The sequence below is a fragment of the Panthera uncia genome, chromosome C2, assembly GCF_023721935.1.
Source record: "Panthera uncia isolate 11264 chromosome C2, Puncia_PCG_1.0, whole genome shotgun sequence".
In the NCBI taxonomy this organism is placed as follows: Eukaryota; Metazoa; Chordata; class Mammalia; order Carnivora; family Felidae; genus Panthera; species Panthera uncia.
This window is the reverse complement of record NC_064810.1, coordinates 69282946-69301267: the sequence shown is the minus strand read 5'-3', so window position 1 is coordinate 69301267 and position 18322 is coordinate 69282946. Positions and strand designations below refer to the sequence as shown.

At 34.5% G+C, this 18322-nt stretch overlaps 1 protein-coding gene across 5 annotated transcripts in view; it reads left to right on the top strand.

Annotated features, from left to right (window-relative positions):
* The window catches only part of ZNF148 (zinc finger protein 148), a 167998-nt gene extending 151677 nt beyond the window's left edge, over nucleotides 1–16321 (top strand). For all 5 annotated transcript variants that reach the window (XM_049629451.1, XM_049629450.1, XM_049629449.1 and 2 more), the window contains 2 exons: nucleotides 9268–9386; nucleotides 9706–16321. In XM_049629451.1, the coding sequence (XP_049485408.1) occupies nucleotides 9268–9386; nucleotides 9706–11304 (1718 nt within the window). In that variant the 3' untranslated portion in view covers nucleotides 11305–16321. The remainder of the gene's footprint in view (nucleotides 1–9267; nucleotides 9387–9705) is intronic.
* Nucleotides 16322–18322: the final 2001 nt, after the last annotated feature.

Genomic DNA, 18322 nt, shown 5'->3' with positions numbered 1-18322 from the left:
TTGATTTGGTAACCTCTTTATGTGGTTAGTGTAATCTTAATTGTTTTCTAGAGCACTTGTTTTCAAGAGGTAGCTGGAAAATGGGGTTTTATATTAAGTTCAGAATCAGACTAAAATGTTTACAAGTCAAGGTAGTGCTTACTTAGCTCATTGTTTAAAATTTACATTTGAGATTCTAACTTAAATTTCCTTTTGTTATTATTTTAATTTTAATCTTGTACCGCCTAGGTGTTATCATTAGGACATCAATCACTTAGTGTTAATATGCTTAGATATTGTTACACGTTGTGTGTTGGATGCATGTATTGGCCCATTAGAGAAATAAGATGTGGAAATTGCCATAATTGTATGATGTTCAGTTTAATTTTAGACTTAGGACACTGTTTGTTTGTGTTCCACATGTGAGTCCTAGACCAACTCTCAAATCTTTAAAATTGTGAATAAGGTCTGCCTGGGATATTGCTCTTACTGGAGGTGACTGATAATTTTTTACTGTTGTCTGTCTCATAAAGCGAAGTCTAAAACCTAAGCCAAAAACAGCTCCCCACCTGTCATTTGCTGTTTCATCTTAAGAAGACTAGACCACTTAAAAAATTACAATGTAAATGTATAATTTCATAGCCCCCGCAAAAGAAAAAAAGCCAAAGGAAACGAAAGAACTCTTTCTTCATTTTCTTTTGTGGGAGGAGGTGGTGACCCCAACCAGTTACTTTTTTAAATGGGCAAATATTATCAATGTTTCTAAAGTTTAAAATGGCAGAAGTTGGAAGTTTCTCCCTGACCTCCATTCTAGGGAAAGAAAGCCATTCTATTGTACTGGAAAGGTGGGCTTTAAAATTTGGTACCTGGAAAAATTACTTTTTCCTTTAGTTAACTTAAAACCTTTTGGGGTTTTTGTGGTCAGTATTGATTTAACCGATATGTCTTAATGTTACTGTGGCATCTTCACAGTTTTTATTACTGACCTAATTTATATTTCATTGGTTGTAGTTTCGTCTCAGATTATTTCCTATAGAAGATAGTTTTTTGCATAGTGCAAGCATACCTTATTCTATTGTGCTTTACAGATACTGCTTTTTTTTTTCTTCAAATTTAAGGTTTGTGGCAACTGCGTCAAGTATGCCTATTAGTGCCATTTTTTGGATAGCATTTGTTCACTTTGTGTTTCTGTCACATTTTGGTAATTCTTGCAGTATTTAAAACTTTTCATTATATTTGTTACGGTGATCAGTGATCAGAGATTACAGCTTGCTGAAAGCTTAGATTTTTTAATTAAGAGAATGTGCTTTTTTAAGACATGCTGTTGCACACTTAATAGATTATAGTAGAGTGTAAACATAACTTTTATTTGCACTGGGAAATTTAAAAATTCATTTGACTCCTGTCATTGCAATATTTGCTTTATTGTGGTAGTCTGGAACTGAATCCCTCAATATATCTGAGGTATACCTTTTATGCATTCTTCTTAGACTGATAAATGATCTTTCAAACCTCCTGGAAGGACATAGGCAAAAGATACATTTTCTAAAGTTTTAAGCAAATAACTGAATATGTGATTACTAGCCCATGTATTTATTTCAGTAATCCTTCTTGTTTCCCTTTTCCAAAACTTATTATCAAAGTTAAGGGTGTTTGCATTTGGGATATTATAGTCTAGCCATTGGGTTTATAACTATAATCAATATGTAATATAATGATAATCATTTATTATTAACCTCTTCATTTCTTTTTTTTAATAACTAACATTTATTGAACTATTAAAGTACACCAGGTTTCATTTTTAAATTAGTTCACACAGGTTATCTAATTTATTACTTTACAGATAAGAATATCAAGCCTTAAGAGTTTAAATAACATGCTCAGTTTCTCACAGTTAAGAAATACTGAGCCCAGCATTAAAATCCAGCCGGTCTGGCTCTAGAACCTGTATTCTTAAGTATTTACAGTGCTTCTCATAATAGTGCCTGATCTTTTTTGGTTAGTGTAATATTGGTTATTCTTGTGAATTTTGTCATACCTACCTGTTTTTATGATTTGCTGAAGATGGACCGTTCCTTCTGTTGTGAACTATGTATTACTGGATAGGCCATGTGAATTTTGTCATAGGTTTAGTATTACCATAAATATTTTTGACCTAGATTTTAAGAAGACTTCGTTAAATATATTCACTATCATAGAATTGGTTTGGGGGAGGAATTTTAGGAGAAAATGATCCTAAAGGAGAGAAAAAACATGGTAAGTTTATAGGAATTGGAAGAAGGCAACTTTGATTAGAACTCAGAAAGTAAAGGAGGGAATTGTGAAGAAACATCAGACATGCAGGGGCCAGTTGATAGAGAACCCAGTTGTTGTTGTTGTTGTTGTTGTTGTTGTTGTTGTTGTTTTAAATTCTAAGAACAGTGGAAGGCCATGGATAGGATTTAAAGGTGATCAGATGTACTTACATTAACAAAATCTGGGAGTGGTATGGAATTGTAAGGAGATGAGAGCAGATCCCAGAGAGACTGCTATAAAAAGGTTATTATATAAATAGTCCAGTCCAGGGCATGATAGTGTCTTGAACTTGGGTGATGACAGTGGGAAATGAAAAGAAGTGGGGGGGTTTGGCAGGGATTTAATAGGTGGAACCTGTTCATCAGTTGCATATGGAGAGAGGGGATAAAGAGAAGTTGTGTGGGCCTTTGGGGTGCAAAACTGGATGAATGGGAGTGCCATCCATATGAATAAGGAATCAAGAGAAGGACTAAGCTGTGGGTTGAAGATCACAAGGTTAGTGTGGGATATGATGTATTTGAGATCCCCAGGTGTTCTGGAAGTGGATATGTTTGTTGAGTATGCAGTTTGGATGTATGGGTTTGCAACTCAGATTTAAGTGTAATTAAAGCGATGGAAGTAGATGAGTTTCCCTTCTTGCCAAATAAAAAGAAAGAAAAAGCAAAAAACTTAGGAGGAAGCCTTAAAGAACTAAAACATTTCATAGGTGGAGGGAAGAAGGTGAGCTGGGAGCAGGTGGAGATGCCTAAGGAGCATGGCTGCCATAGAAGGAAGCCAAAGAGAAAGCTAATTTAAAAAAAAAAAAAAAAAAAAAAGGGATCACTTGAGTTGAATGCTATTGAGAGGTCTGCTAAGTTAACTGAAAAGATTTGGTTGAATTTGATAACTTGAAGGTGATGTGCAAGAACCATTTGATGAAATAAGTGCAAAAGCCAGATGGGAATGGTTTGAAGAGGAAGAAGAGGCATAGTTGAAACTGCTAACAATCAGATTAATATGTCAGTCCACAGTGAGCTACTTTATGCATAAAGTTTATGTCCTTAATGCTTGTATATCATTTGGCCCAACAATTACTCATATATTAGAGTAAGAATTCTTACCCGTAAGTAGCTCAATGTGTGCAGTGTTAAAGTTACCAGGGAGAAACACCACAGTGCGAAGAATTTGTGGTCTCAGTGGATAACCATTAGAAGAGAAACCCGAGGCTTCTTGGGTATTGGAGATTACCATTAGCAGAACACCTTGTTTTTTCCTCCCCATGTTACAGCTTTCCTGAATTGAAAATAGTATTTATAAACTTCTTATTTTTTAAGTAAGCTTTTTCTCCTAATCTTGAAATTACTCAAACGCTGTATAAATTGTCTTTTCTAGTAGAGGGGCCCTGGCTTTCAAGGGGAAAAGCAGTAAAAGGATTTTCTATGTGTTAGTTTTATTCTTAGAGAAATTATGTATCAGTCATTTTATTTTTTATTTCCTTTCAAAAGACATAACAAAGTACCAAAGTCGGGAGTAAGATACAGAGCACATTATCACCATTACTTCCCCCACCACACCTGATCCCCCTGTTAATAACCCTGTTACCATTACTTTTTAATATAATATTTGAGAATAATAGCCAGCAAAAGTACATACACACAAAATATACTACAGGCCAAAAACCAATTTTTGCAACCAATATTATTGCATACTTGAAAAACCCATGAGTGTCAATGAAAAATTATTGCAAACTAGTAAATTCAGTAAAATAGAAAACCATACACTTTGTATATACACACCCACAGTAGAAGATATAACAGAAGAAAACACCCTTTTTTACAGTATCAACAATAAGAAATGTGGGATATCCCATATGAAGAAATCACTAAAACACTGTTGACACAAAACAAAACTTGATGAAATGGAAGGACATATTTCCCCTTCCCTGTTCCCCCCCACCCCACCCCCCCGCCCCGGGTTGGTTGGTTGGTTGGTTGGTTGGTTATTTATTTATTTATTTATTTAGTGGTAAGAAAGGTCAACATCATAAAAGATACCAATTAAAAAAAATTTTTTTTTTAACGTTTATTCATTTTTGAGAGAGCGAGGGAGACAGAGTGCAAGTGGGGGAGGGGCAGAGAGCAAGGGAGACACAGAATCTGAAGCAGGCTCCAGGCTCCAAGCTCCAAGCTCCAAGATCCAAGCTCCAAGCTATCAGCACTGAGCCAGACTCGGGGCTCAAACTCACTGAGAGATCATGACCTGAGCTGAAGTCATACATCTAACCAACTGAGCCACCCAGCTGCCCAGGGATACCAATATTTTAATAAGTTAACGTAAACATTTCAGGCAGCTCTCCCTTTCCTACTGCAGTTACTAGACAAGATAATTTTGAAGTAATATGGAAAGTGGATAAACCAGAACAGCAATGAGGGGGATTAGCCCTACCAGATGATAAAATGTATTATAAAGTCATAAAACATTTTCTTTCTGGCTTATGAACAGTCAGACCAATGGAACAGAATAGAAGGTTTAGAAATAGACCCATGGAACTTACTAGTATATGATTTTGATTAAAGAAGTGATCGAAAAAAGTGGAACTTTTCAGTAAATGGTGTTGGGAAAACTAGATAGTCATCTGGACCTCAGGATGAACCCCAGATATATCAGATTTAATGTAAAAGATGAAACTACAAATATGTCTTGAAAATATGGGCAGATTCTCTACATCCATGCTAACATTTGTGATTGTCTTTTTTATTTTAACTTTCCTATTGGGTGTGAAGTATCTCATTGTGGTCTTGATTTGCATTATCCTAATGAACAATGATGAGCATCTTTTCAAGTACTTATTGACTGTTTGCATATCTTTGGAGAACTGTCTATTCAGATCTATTGCCTATTCTTAGATTGTCTTTTTAACTGTTGAGTTGTAAGTGTTCATTTCATATACTAGATGCATATCCCTTATCCGGTACATAATTTACAAATATTTTACCCCATTCCAGAAGTTATCTTTTCACTTAAAAAAAAAAAACACAACATGAAGTTGAGCATTTTAATCATTTTTAAGCATACAATTTAGTGGCATGAAGTACATTTAAAATATTATGTGACCAAATGAAAACCTCTAACCATTAAGCAGTACAACTCTCCTTTCCTCCCTATCCCAGGCCTTGGTAATCTCTATTCTACTTTTGTCTCTGTGAATTTGCCTATTCTAGATAACCTCATCTATGTGGAATCATTCAATACTTGTCTTTTTTGTGTCTGGCTTCTTTCATTTAGCATTATTTCTTTAAGGTTCACCCATGTTGTAGCGTGTATCAGAATTTCATTTCTTCTTATGGCTGAATAATATATCATGGTATGTATATATCACATATTGCTAATCCATTCATCTGCTGATGGACACTTGGGTTGTTTCCATCTTTTGGCTGTTCTTAATACTGTTTCTGTGAGCATTGGGGTACAAGCATCTGAGTGAGTTGTTGTTTTCTATTTCTTTGGGTATGTACATAGGAGTAGAATTGTCTGTGTTTAACATTTTGAGGGGTTGCTAGACTGTTTCCCACAGGAGCTACACCTTTTTTTCTTTTTACCTTCTTGATAGTGTTTTTTGAAGAATTAAACATTTTTTATGAAGTTCATTGTATTTTTTGTTTAGTTGATTGGACTTTTGGTGTCATATCTAAGAAATTATTACCTAATTCAAGGTCATGATATTTCTATGTTTTCCTCTGAGTGTTTTATAGTTTTCATTCTCACATTTAGGCCTATGATCTATTTTGAGTTTAGTTTTGTATATGATGCGAGGTAGGGGTCCAACTCTATTCTTTATGTGAGTGTCAAATTGGTCCAGCATCATTGTTGAAAAAAAACAAAACAAAACGATTTTTTCCCCGTTGAAGTGTATTGGCACCTATGTTGAGAATCAGTTGACCATAAATGTAAAGATCTATTTCTGGATTCTCAATTCTATTCCTTGATCTATGTCTATCCTTATGCCATTACCACACTATCTTATTACTGTAGCTTTGTAGTAGGTTTTGAAATTAGGAAGTGTGAGTCTCCCTACTTAGTTTTTCTTTTTCAAGATTGTTTTGGCTATTCTGGATCCCTTGCATTTCCAAATGAATGTTAGGATCAGGTTCTCAATTTCTGCTTTGAATTTGTAGATCTGCTTGGAGAGTATTAACCGTCTTTTTTTTTTTTTTATTTTTTTTTATTTTTGGGACAGAGAGAGACAGAGCATGAACGGGGGAGGGGCAGAGAGAGAGGGAGACACAGAATCGGAAACAGGCTCCAGGCTCCGAGCCATCAGCCCAGAGCCTGACGCGGGGCTCGAACTCACGGACCGCGAGATCGTGACCTGGCTGAAGTCGGACGCTTAACCGACTGCGCCACCCAGGCGCCCCGTAACCGTCTTAAACAGTATTAAGTCTGCCAGTCCATGAATATCGTGCAGCATTAAATGAATTCTTATCAGTCCACTGATTTTCTCTTTTATCCTTTCTCACTTTTGAGAAGTGACTTTCACTTGTGAGCTCAATAAACTCTATCATCTACATTCTCTGTGTCAAAACATGCAACTGTTTTTTTCTTTTATTCTAAAATATAATCTGCACTCTCCTTCCCTTTTCATCTTAAGTCCTCTGAGATCTTGTTCTTTTGATTATTAGTGATAATATTTCATTTTAATCTTAGTTCAGTATTCCATTTCTCTCCTTCACTGGCTCTTTCCCTTCTGCCTTCAAATAAATTAATTTCAGTCTCTAACACTACTTGCTCTTAAATAGATTGCCTCCTAATTATTACTTCTCATCTCCTTTTCCTCATTTCTTTCACTTCCAAATTTTCTTAATAAGTTATCCTCTCTCCCAGCTTCGATTATTTCTTTGTTTTGTGGAATAAATGAATTGGTCTTGATTAGTTGTGTTAATCTTAATCTAGCCTCTGAACTGTTGAAGTCCGTGCTCAAAACCCTATTACATAGAAGTGGAACTATTCTGTCCTGAAATCTGGGTGGCACTCTTAGAGCCATTTGCCACAACAGCATCAGCCTTTGGGGGTCTCTGTGGAGCCCCCAATGGCACAGTTTGAAAGCTACCACAAGGTCCCTTCGGCCCTAAAATTTGGTAACTCCATAGCAATTACAGAAGTTGCATTCTTGAAAGTTTCAAATAATTTACTTGTCACCAAATTAAATTAATATTCTCCTAGGCACCATTTCTCCTAGACGTTTTATAGTAACTAAACCCTTAGTTTCTCTGTTGTTTCCCACTACATTTTCTTTCTTTGGCTTTAATTACATACACAGTCTCTTTAAGTGCTATTCACTTTAAATTCTAACACCGGCAAGAAGCTTTTCCAAATCATACCAGCTCAGTAACATTTTTCCCACTAGTAATCCACTATAATAATCATTTATGCCATTCATTTGACACTTAAGTGCACAAAATATTTTGAGCTACATAAAGATAATTTAGGCTCAGATTCTGCCCTTAAATGTGATCTTGTAGAATAGAGATGTACAAAATAATTATTGAGATGAATTAATGAGTGCCATAGGAGAGCCACAGATGAAGTTAGTTCTATGGAAATTTAAAGAAGATCAAGATACTTTTCCTTGAAAGAATAGGGCAAAGGATCTCAGAAGATTTGGGTTGGAACTTGAAGGGAATGTAGCGCCTGAACACACAGGGGTAGGCATTCTTGAGTAAAGGAGCAGTGTGAATTGTAGCAGAGGTAGAAAAGCACAAGATGGTAGGTATTTTGATTTGGCTGGAGGAAAAGTTTTAAGAAGAAAGGTAGTGCGATAAAACGTTGTAAAAGTAAACTGGAGCTGGACATAGTTTTATTAGTTAGTTGTCTGTCTAATGTGTGCGTCTTGTTTTCCCAAGCTCTTTGAAGACAAGTAATGAATCTTACACTTCTAATCACCTGCAGCAGGGTTATGGGTTAGAGAGCAAGTATTCCATAAGATTTTGTCAAATGTATGAAAGATAGAAACAGTTGCTTCCCAAAAACATACTATTCAAGGTAACTTATTATCACACCCTTCTGTTTACTGTGGTTTTATCAGTAAAAACTATTTTAGATCTCCATAGTAATGGTTCCTTACAGCCAAAAAGTCCTTATGACACTTTAAAACATAAAATGGAGGGGGTGGAAGCCGGGGTTATGTGTCTGGTGACCAGTACTTGGTTTGATTCATTCCCCGCCAAAAAAAGGGCCTGAGAAATTCTGGTTTGAGTTGAGAAAAGTGATCAGTTATAAACAAACCTTTTGAAATTTAGTCTGTAATTTAAGTACTTTTTATGTTTTAATGAATTAGATTTTTAAGACTATTTCCTAGGATTCAGATTTCATTTAACCACAAATATTTGTTGAAAAGAAATGAAGAATTGAAAAGGTGTATGCAAGTATTGTGTTGGACTATGTATGGGTAACATTTTCTTTTTTCAAAAAATTTTCTAAAATAGTATTTTGTATGATTGAATAAAAAAGATTAAAAGCTTCAACCACTCTTACTAAAACCATGTCCATCTTGCTGTAAGTTCCTGGTACTGTTTGTCTCCACAGAGAGTGTGTTATGTACACACATAATAGAAAGGCAGGGAAATTGAGTATGCCTGCTTTCAGTCTTTTCTTCCCAATGGCACATGCCAATCTTTTATTTTTATAAAGCACAATATTCTTTAATGTTTGTTTATTTATTTTGAGAGAGAGAGGAAGAGTATGCACAAGCACGCATGCTGGGGAGGGGCAGAGAGGGAGGAGAGGATCCCAAGCAGGCTCCATGCTGTCAGCGCAGAGCCTGACTCAGGGCTCCATCTCACAAACAGATTATGACCTGAGCTGAAATCAAGAGCCGGATGCTTAACCAACTGAACCACCCAGGCACCCCAAAGCAAAATATTTTTTACAAATTAAATTGGAAGATATATTTAATATAGGGGTAGAGTTTTTGTCATAACACTTGTTTTGTTTTAAACTTTCTATATCATGTGCTAGGTGAAAAACCATTTCGCTGTGATGAATGTGGTATGAGATTCATACAAAAATATCACATGGAAAGGCATAAGAGAACTCATAGTGGAGAAAAACCTTACCAGTGTGAATACTGTTTACAGGTAAGGGGTGGTTTAAAATGTTTGTTTTTTTAACCATTTTGCTGAGGTATGATGGACATTGAAATTCTTCTATCCTAAATTAAATTATAAAATCATTCTAGTAAATTAGAAAATGTCACTACTAGAACTGTTTGAAGAACCTCCCAACTGCTGTTGATTAGATTATAATTGGCAAACGACTCAACAAATTCATTTGGATTTGCTTATATTATTCTGCTTCTGTCTATTTTTATATTAATTACTTTTTTCTTTTCTTTTCTTGCTTGACGAAAAACACAAACTAAAACAAAAACTCACTGCTGAAATCTGAATTTGACAGTATTTTTCCAGAACAGATCGTGTATTGAAACATAAACGTATGTGCCATGAAAATCATGACAAAAAGCTAAACAGATGTGCCATCAAAGGTGGCCTTCTGACATCTGAGGAAGATTCTGGCTTTTCTACATCACCAAAAGATAACTCACTGCCAAAAAAGAAAAGGCAGAAAACTGAGAAAAAATCATCTGGGATGGACAAAGAAAGTGCTTTGGACAAATCTGACCTGAAGAAAGACAAAAATGATTACCTGCCCCTTTATTCTTCAAGTACTAAAGTAAAAGATGAGTATATGGTAGCAGAGTATGCTGTTGAAATGCCACATTCTTCAGTTGGGGGATCACATTTAGAAGATGCATCAGGAGAAATACATCCACCTAAGTTGGTTCTCAAAAAAATTAATAGTAAGAGAAGTCTGAAGCAGCCATTGGAGCAGAATCAAACAATTTCTCCCTTATCCACATATGAAGAGAGCAAAGTGTCAAAGTATGCTTTTGAACTTGTGGATAAACAAGCTTTACTGGACTCAGAGGGCAATGCTGATATTGATCAGGTCGATAATTTGCAGGAGGGGCCCAGTAAACCTGTGCACAGTAGTACTAATTATGATGATGCCATGCAGTTTTTGAAGAAGAAACGATACCTTCAAGCAGCAAGTAACAATAGTAGGGAGTATGCGCTGAATGTGGGCACCATAGCTTCTCAGCCTTCTGTAACACAAGCAGCTGTGGCAAGTGTCATTGATGAAAGTACTACGGCATCCATATTAGATTCACAGGCACTGAATGTGGAGATTAAGAGTAACCATGACAAAAATGTTATTCCAGATGAGGTACTGCAGACTCTCTTGGATCATTACTCTCATAAAGCTAATGGACAGCATGAGATATCATTCAGTGTTGCAGACACTGAGGTGACTTCTAGCATATCAATAAATTCTTCAGAAGTACCTGAGGTCACCCAGGCAGAGAATGTTGGATCAAGCTCCCAAGCATCCTCATCAGATAAAGCCAACATGTTGCAGGAATACTCAAAGTTTCTGCAGCAGGCTTTGGACAGAACTAGCCAAAATGATGCCTATTTGAATAGCCCGAGCCTTAACTTTGTGACTGATAACCAGACCCTTCCAAATCAGCCAGCATTCTCTTCCATAGACAAGCAAGTCTATGCAGCCATGCCCATCAATAGCTTTCGATCAGGAATGAATTCTCCACTAAGAACAACTCCAGATAAGTCCCACTTTGGACTAATAGTTGGTGATTCACAGCACTCATTTCCCTTTTCAGGTGATGAGACAAACCATGCTTCTGCCACATCAACACAGGACTTTTTGGATCAAGTGACTTCTCAGAAAAAAGCTGAGGCTCAGCCTGTCCACCAAGCTTACCAAATGAGCTCCTTTGAACAGCCCTTCCGCGCTCCATATCATGGATCAAGAGCTGGAATAGCTACTCAGTTTAGCACTGCCAATGGACAGGTGAACCTTCGGGGACCAGGGACAAGTGCTGAATTTCCAGAATTTCCCTTGGTGAATGTAAATGATAATAGAGCTGGGATGACATCTTCACCTGATGCTACAACTGGCCAGACCTTTGGCTAAAAAAAAGTGTAAATAATACTGGCACTTTAGAACAGATTAATCAAGAGTGGGGTTACTCTGTGTAAATGGAGTGCTGTACAGATTTAAGAGCAATGCGTTATAACAAGTTAAGCTGATATGAATAGCAAGATAATCCAATAACTGCATTTTGTTTGGTTAGTCAGCATTCTTTGAACTGCCTTACATGTTGTCACCTTTATAGAAGCAATGCATTACTTGTTTTAGAACAGAAACTTGCTATTCCACCTACACCGAGTTTAAAAGGAAAAAAAAAAAGACTTTCGCACAATTGTTTCCTAATTGATAACATTGTACATTCTTAGGAGATTAGTAATTGTGTGAAATTTACTCATACTGTTTCTAAGTTTTTCAGCATAGTCATTGCACTTCAGCAGGGAATCTGAGTATACTTTACAGACAGAGTGAACTTCAGAGTTTAAATGTCAAGAGATTATGGCTTAAATAAATTAGTGTGTCCTATAGGAGGAAAAAAAGAAACCAAGAAACCACCGTTTAAAAAGAATGATATGCCATATACCCTTGATTTTCATTTTGCATTATATTGACATGTTTTTTTTTTTGAGAAAAGAAAGTAATAAAAATCTGATAGTCTAAGACTCCACTATTTAAAAGCCTAATTACTTTTAAAATATGCATACTTTCAAAACTTTTACCAAAATACGTAACTGTTGAAGCATTCACTTCTCAATGGAAGTATGCATATTGGTGTCAGTTTCTTTGTACAGTTGTACTTAGATATTTTTTATGATTTTTCATGTGCAGGTATCAAGGTTTTGAAGTTTTAGTAAAAAGATATTCTGTAGATTACATTCCCAAGAACATAATGCTTACACAAAATGTATATTCCACGTTTTAAAGCTTAATTGTATTTTACTTTACATATACACTTCAGTTAACATAGAGCACTTAGAATCTATTTGGTATTTTTGATTTCTCAAAGTAAAAAAAAAAAATTAGATTTTTAGGTTTGATATGGTTGTGTCATAATCATCTCATAATTGACAATTTTAATTTTTGGCAATAAAAGGAAATTGGATATCTTTGGAACTGTAAAACCTGGTTTAATCCTTCTCTTTCTAGAATCTTGATAGATTGAATAATTAAACAGTATCCAGAGAAACTAAAGAAATGGGCATTTTAATTGCTTATTTTATCTTGAATTACTTTTTAATGAACACTGCTCATTACAATTTTACAAACCAAAAGTGTTTACTAATTCTAGTAACTACAATTTCTTTTTCAGCTAGATGAGTGATCGGAAACTTTTTGTTGCATTTCAAAATCTAAATAAACTACAGACTTTATCCTTATACCACGAATGTTTTTTTTTTTTAATATATATATATATATATATATACTTTGTCTTAAAATAATACAGCATGGTACCATAAATAGTGCTTTTATATATACACATATGTATACTTTTCTAAAGAATGATGGTTTGATTTACACATTGGACAGTTTTAATTTTTGGAAAATAACATTACTTCTATTGATTTTATTATCCTCTTTAATTTGTTCCAACTTTTTTGCTTATTTTAATTTCCACCATGTTTGTCACAATGCACATACTGATGTAGCACCAGTGATACTCTAAAATTAATATTCTTGGAAGGTGAAACTTTATAGTTGCTAATTTCCACTTTAACTTTTATATTGGCCCTATAGATCTGCAGTCTTTGTTTCAGTATAGAATGTTACACATTTAAATTATTGTTTCTTTTATTTAATGTTATCCCAAGACTGTTCTCATAAAGGGAACAAAGAAAATATCAACCCTTAACATCTTTTACATTTATTTTGAATATTTTGGTGTTTTATGACAATGAATATAAATTATGTTTAATGTGGTTTCCTCTGTACGTTGGTTATTAAGCTTTGCTTGAAATATTAATTTTCCTATTTGACAGCTTTCTTTGCTGCCAAACTTTTCAAGAATTTTATTTAGGCTTCTCTGAGGTAGATGTTTAAGTTCTGCCATTACTGACTTTGAAGAATAGTGTGTGTTGTGTTATACATCATGCAATTGCAAGAAGGCTCTATTCAGGTGAGATGTGAAAAATGGAACTGTGCTCACGCTATATAGGTGTTTATATTTTTCTCATACTGTTATTTGATAATAGGCATTTATTTCCTGAGTTGATTTCTTTCTCTTTTTTCTTTTTCTTTTTTTCTTTTTCTTTTTCTTTTTCTTTTTCTTTTTCTTTTTCTTTTTCTTTTCCTCTTTCTCTTTCTCTTTCTCTTTCTCTCTCTTTCTCTCTTTCTCTCTTTCTCTCTTTCTCTTTCCTTTTTCCTTTTTCCTTTTTTCTTTTTCTTTTTTTGAGCCTGGTCAAAAATTTTGTTGTTCAACAGCTTGTTCAGTCCTGATATAGTATACAGTTTTTGTTTGTTTTAATATCACCAGCACAGTTTTTTTAGAGTGTGACTCTACTGCTGAGCAGTTAGGGTAAGCCAAGGAAGGCAGGCCTTTGAAAATGGTAGTTACGCAAGCAAAATTTCAGGTGTTGCATTCCTGTCTTTGGCACATTTCTTTAAATATACATAATGGCAGACTTTTCTACCACATTGTAAGCATTTGATACTTTGACATAAGTTATTGACGTACCATTTAAGTATAGTAGTTGTGGCTCTCTTACTGTGAAATTCTAAATGCCTACCAGAATTACCTTGTATTATCATCATAGGATAAACATCTCAACAGTTTGGGTTTCCCCACTTTGCTTTAGAAAGTTACTTAATTTGTATCTGGGCATTAATAGTAAAAAGTAAGTAGCCTTTATGTGCTGCTGTAGATCAGAATATTGAGGATATGAGATAATCCTTCTGCAATTTGTGTTTTTCATTTCAGTTAGCAAAGTGTTCCATTAAAACATGCTCTTCTACCATTAAACTTTTGGTCAATGTAAGGGAGGTATGCTTTTGCACTTAGGACCTACTCTCCTGTTTGAAGATTAGAAGCAGATCAGGTTAGATGAGGTAATTTCTGTTGAACATCTTGTAAAGCTTTTTTTTTTTTTTTTTTGACTTCTTATTGTACACATATTCATTTGGTTCAGAATATTTGAGTGGCTCTTAAATCTTTTGGATGTACTTGCAGATTTTCTGTTTGATACCATACAAATCCATCCTTTTAGCTCTGGCTGAGGACTGTCAGTGTTCGGGTAATTTTCCCTTTCTGACAGGCAAAAGAGGTCTTGTGCTCAGGGTAGGCTTTCATTACCACAGGGGAGAGAAACTTGCAAAGTGCCAGCTAGGTTAGATCTTTTGCCACTTCTTTCATTTTATCAATTTGGGTTTTTAAAGGGCTGTTTTAAAAAAAAAAAAAAAGCCGGGAAACTTTAAAAGTAGGCATTACTGTAGTACCGCATTTCTTAGACATAGAACATCTTAAACTAGAACTTGTTTTTTCACAGTATAATTACTTGAAGAAGCACTATTATAATCAATGAGAAACTTTTTGACACTGCAATTTAATTTAAACTTTTTCCGTTTCAAATTGCTTTATTTCAGGGAAATAATTTTCCAGTTGTTTTGCTATATTCTGCAAATAAAACCGTGTTTCCTTTTTTCACTTAAACGTTGGTAGGAAACAAACTAAAGCAGACAAACATTTCTTGTTGTGTTTGTTGCTTTCTTTAATCCAATGGATAAAAAAGTAAAACCCTGTAAACATTATTTTATTTTTTTATGCAATACCATGCTGTAAATACGGTTCATCAAATAAGGATGTACCTATGATTGAATCTTTAATTCTGCACAGTTAGAGTTTATATATAAACGTGTCTTGACAATCAAGGACTTTTATGTGAGTCTTCCTTTATGATGTTTATTAATGTTATGCATTCCATTTGTTTTGAAGTGAGTACCAATGTGCTAATTTGTATTGTCTGAAAGTATGTAATGTTTTTACAGCTTGTTTTTAAGAATCTGTAAATATGTACAAACAAATCACAGTACTGCTTTATGTTAGAAGGCATATGATGTTGTACTGTACGTAAGCAATAATACATAGCAGTGCTAACTGTACAAGTAGCATCAGGAAAGTTCTAAAAACATTTCAGAGTTATTCTCCTTATTTCATTTAATAATGATTATCTTTAATCAGTTTTTATAAGTAAATTCCATTGTTCCTCCTACTGGAACATAACACTGTTTACACAGCATAATTGAAGTTGCAGGGGAGACAGGCTAAATCTGACTTCATCTGTACTCACTTTCACTAAGCATTGAATGGCCTTACCACTCTTCTGCAAGATGGAGGAAGACCGCAAAACTTAGTGCCCATCACACTGAAGGAAGGGGGTGTGGTTTTTTTTTTGTTTGTTTTTTGGTTTTTTTTCCTGCTTCTGTACTGCTACCTAACTTTGTGGTTTGCTTTGGATTTAATATTTGTTTCTGTTTTAGATTCAAGCCCATAAGTTTTGAGGTGACTTCAGCTCCATTGTGACATAGTTCTCTTCATATTTCATAGCTACATTTCAGTAATTCTAAACTTTCTACTTTGATTTTTAGATATGTATTTTTCAAGCTTGATTTCTCAGCTGAACAGATGAATTTATTCAACTTCAATACAAAGAAAGACAAACCTATTGTAGTTTGAATTGAGTAGATATTATACTGTACAGAACAGCTAACTATTTGAACACACACATCACTGCTTTAGAAATAAAACCGCCAATTTATAAATGTATATGACCTACATTTTATAGGAGAAATGTTTTTAAATGCTAGTCATTTATATAATGTGCTTTGAAGGATTTGCTAGTCCACTTCTGTCACTTTTTAGTACACTGGTATCTTTTATATGTAATGTATGCTTTTTATTATTGTAGCAAAGCATTTCAGTAGAATGAATTTTGCAACAATATGGGGGGAATTTTTCATTGTTGGATTTGAATTATACTGGATTTTATCTGTGTAGTCTTGTCTTTATTTTAATGCTGTCTGGAAGGGAACTTGGTATCCAAATAAAGCAGGTAACCTCATTTTACTTCAAGGGCATACTGTGTAGTGCTGAATTTAATCTGGAAATCTGACGATTTTGAAAAGAAAAACACATTTATAAAAATTGTACAGAAGAAATTAAATGTGTGATGGAAATCCTTATGGTGGAGCACGTTGAATTTTCTGATATATAGTGTTATTTTCCTGGGATCCCCTATGCCTTCTTTGTATTTCAACTAATAAAGGAAAAACCCTGTCATTAAAACTGGTAGGATAATAGGATATTCTGATTATACAGTATTACTTTTCCTATCCCATTTTCTGACCCTTTCTCAATCACTGTAAATTTTTATTTTCTATTTCCTATTCATAATTAAACCTGTACATATTATAGACACTGTTGTATAAAACTCAATTGGGTTGCTATGCTTGAATGGGTAACTAAGTGGAAATATTATGGATACTGAGAATTCGTAATATCAGAACAAATTTCCAGGAGAAAGGGGCATCATGTGTCCTGGGAAGAAGGTCACAGCAGATGTTTCTTCAACCCTCTGGTCTATCTATGTGAAGGAATCCACTATAAACTTAGTATCTTGGACAAGTGGGTCTTTCCTTCCCCACCTCCCCCCAAATATATGAGCACTAAATTTCAAAATCTACTCAGGTGAAAATTACTTTGCAATGAAACTTACCACATTGAAATTTTCACTGTTAAAGATATTTGTGATATTTTTAAATACAAATTTTTGCTCAGTAGTCAGCAGCCTGACAATTGAAATTTGGTAAGTCAGTGTGTTTTAAAATATATTTTACCCTCCAAAGAGAATTGTTTTCAAACAATTGGGAGGACTTCTGTTTGTTTAAATGCATTTTTTAATTGTCATTGTAAAAATAAAATCTTGCTTGACCCCGTATTATGCCATGAATGAATTGCTGAGCCTTTATAATACATGAAAGCTTGTTTCATGCATAGTCATGGAACATAGAAATGTTCTTTAAACTGACCTATTCATTAAGTGGTTTAATGAGTTTCACAGCTTCTGGCATTGTTGTCATGTAGTTAACCTTGCCACTTGGAGTTTATAATACCATTTTATGTATTGTGATACTAAAGGAAGCTGTTTTGTTTTATTTTTAATTGAATTATTAGACTAATTTATATTTGCAAATTCTGCATTTTAAATGTGGACACTTGCTGTTTGAAAAATAAAAAAAAATACAGAATACAGTTTTATGAATAATTTCCTAGCTGACTTTTTCACAATATTCTGAACCAAATAACTAATGGTAAATATTTAAAAACTGGTGCATAGATTAATATTAAAAAGAGAAGGATGTCTGTATGGAATTCACAGTTTTTGTACAAATTGAGTAACCATCAGCAGGAACTTTACTGTACTTTTGTGTAGAATGTATAGGCAGTTCTAAAATTTAGGAGTCAAATGTTACGGTCCAATATTGTAGACTTGAAATATGTTTAACATAGGTTTAAAAATTATGTGTTGTTGTTTTTTCTTTATGGGTAAGAGTCTGTAAACCCATCATATGTGAGTTTTTACCCCCTATTAGTGAAGACAGTTTTGTTTTTATCCATTTACCACCTTGCCAATCCCCTGTCTTGTGACACATTGTAAGAAAGCTGTCTGCAGTTAGGAGTGCAGTCCAGGTCCTTGGAACGATATAAACTAATGGCCTTTGCAGAGATTAATCCTAGGACCCTGGCTTTATTAGCATGGTGCTTTAAGTAACCATACATAATAATACCACTGATAGTCTATTAATCCATTTCCTAGATCTCAGTTTTTCTTGAATGGTTAGAAATGGTAGGTAGAGGGGTGGGGAGATATATACTCTACATGACACTTCTACCTTCTGAAGATTACAAGAAAAAATGAAATTGAAGTCACTTGAGTTAATGTTATCATAGAGTCTTACTTGACAATTTGTCATGCACAAAAGGAGTATGAAGATTTCTATGATTATGTTTGGATAGAAATTTACTTTTTTGCAGACTGCTGGCTATCCTGTCTCTCTTTCCCTCCCACCCCCA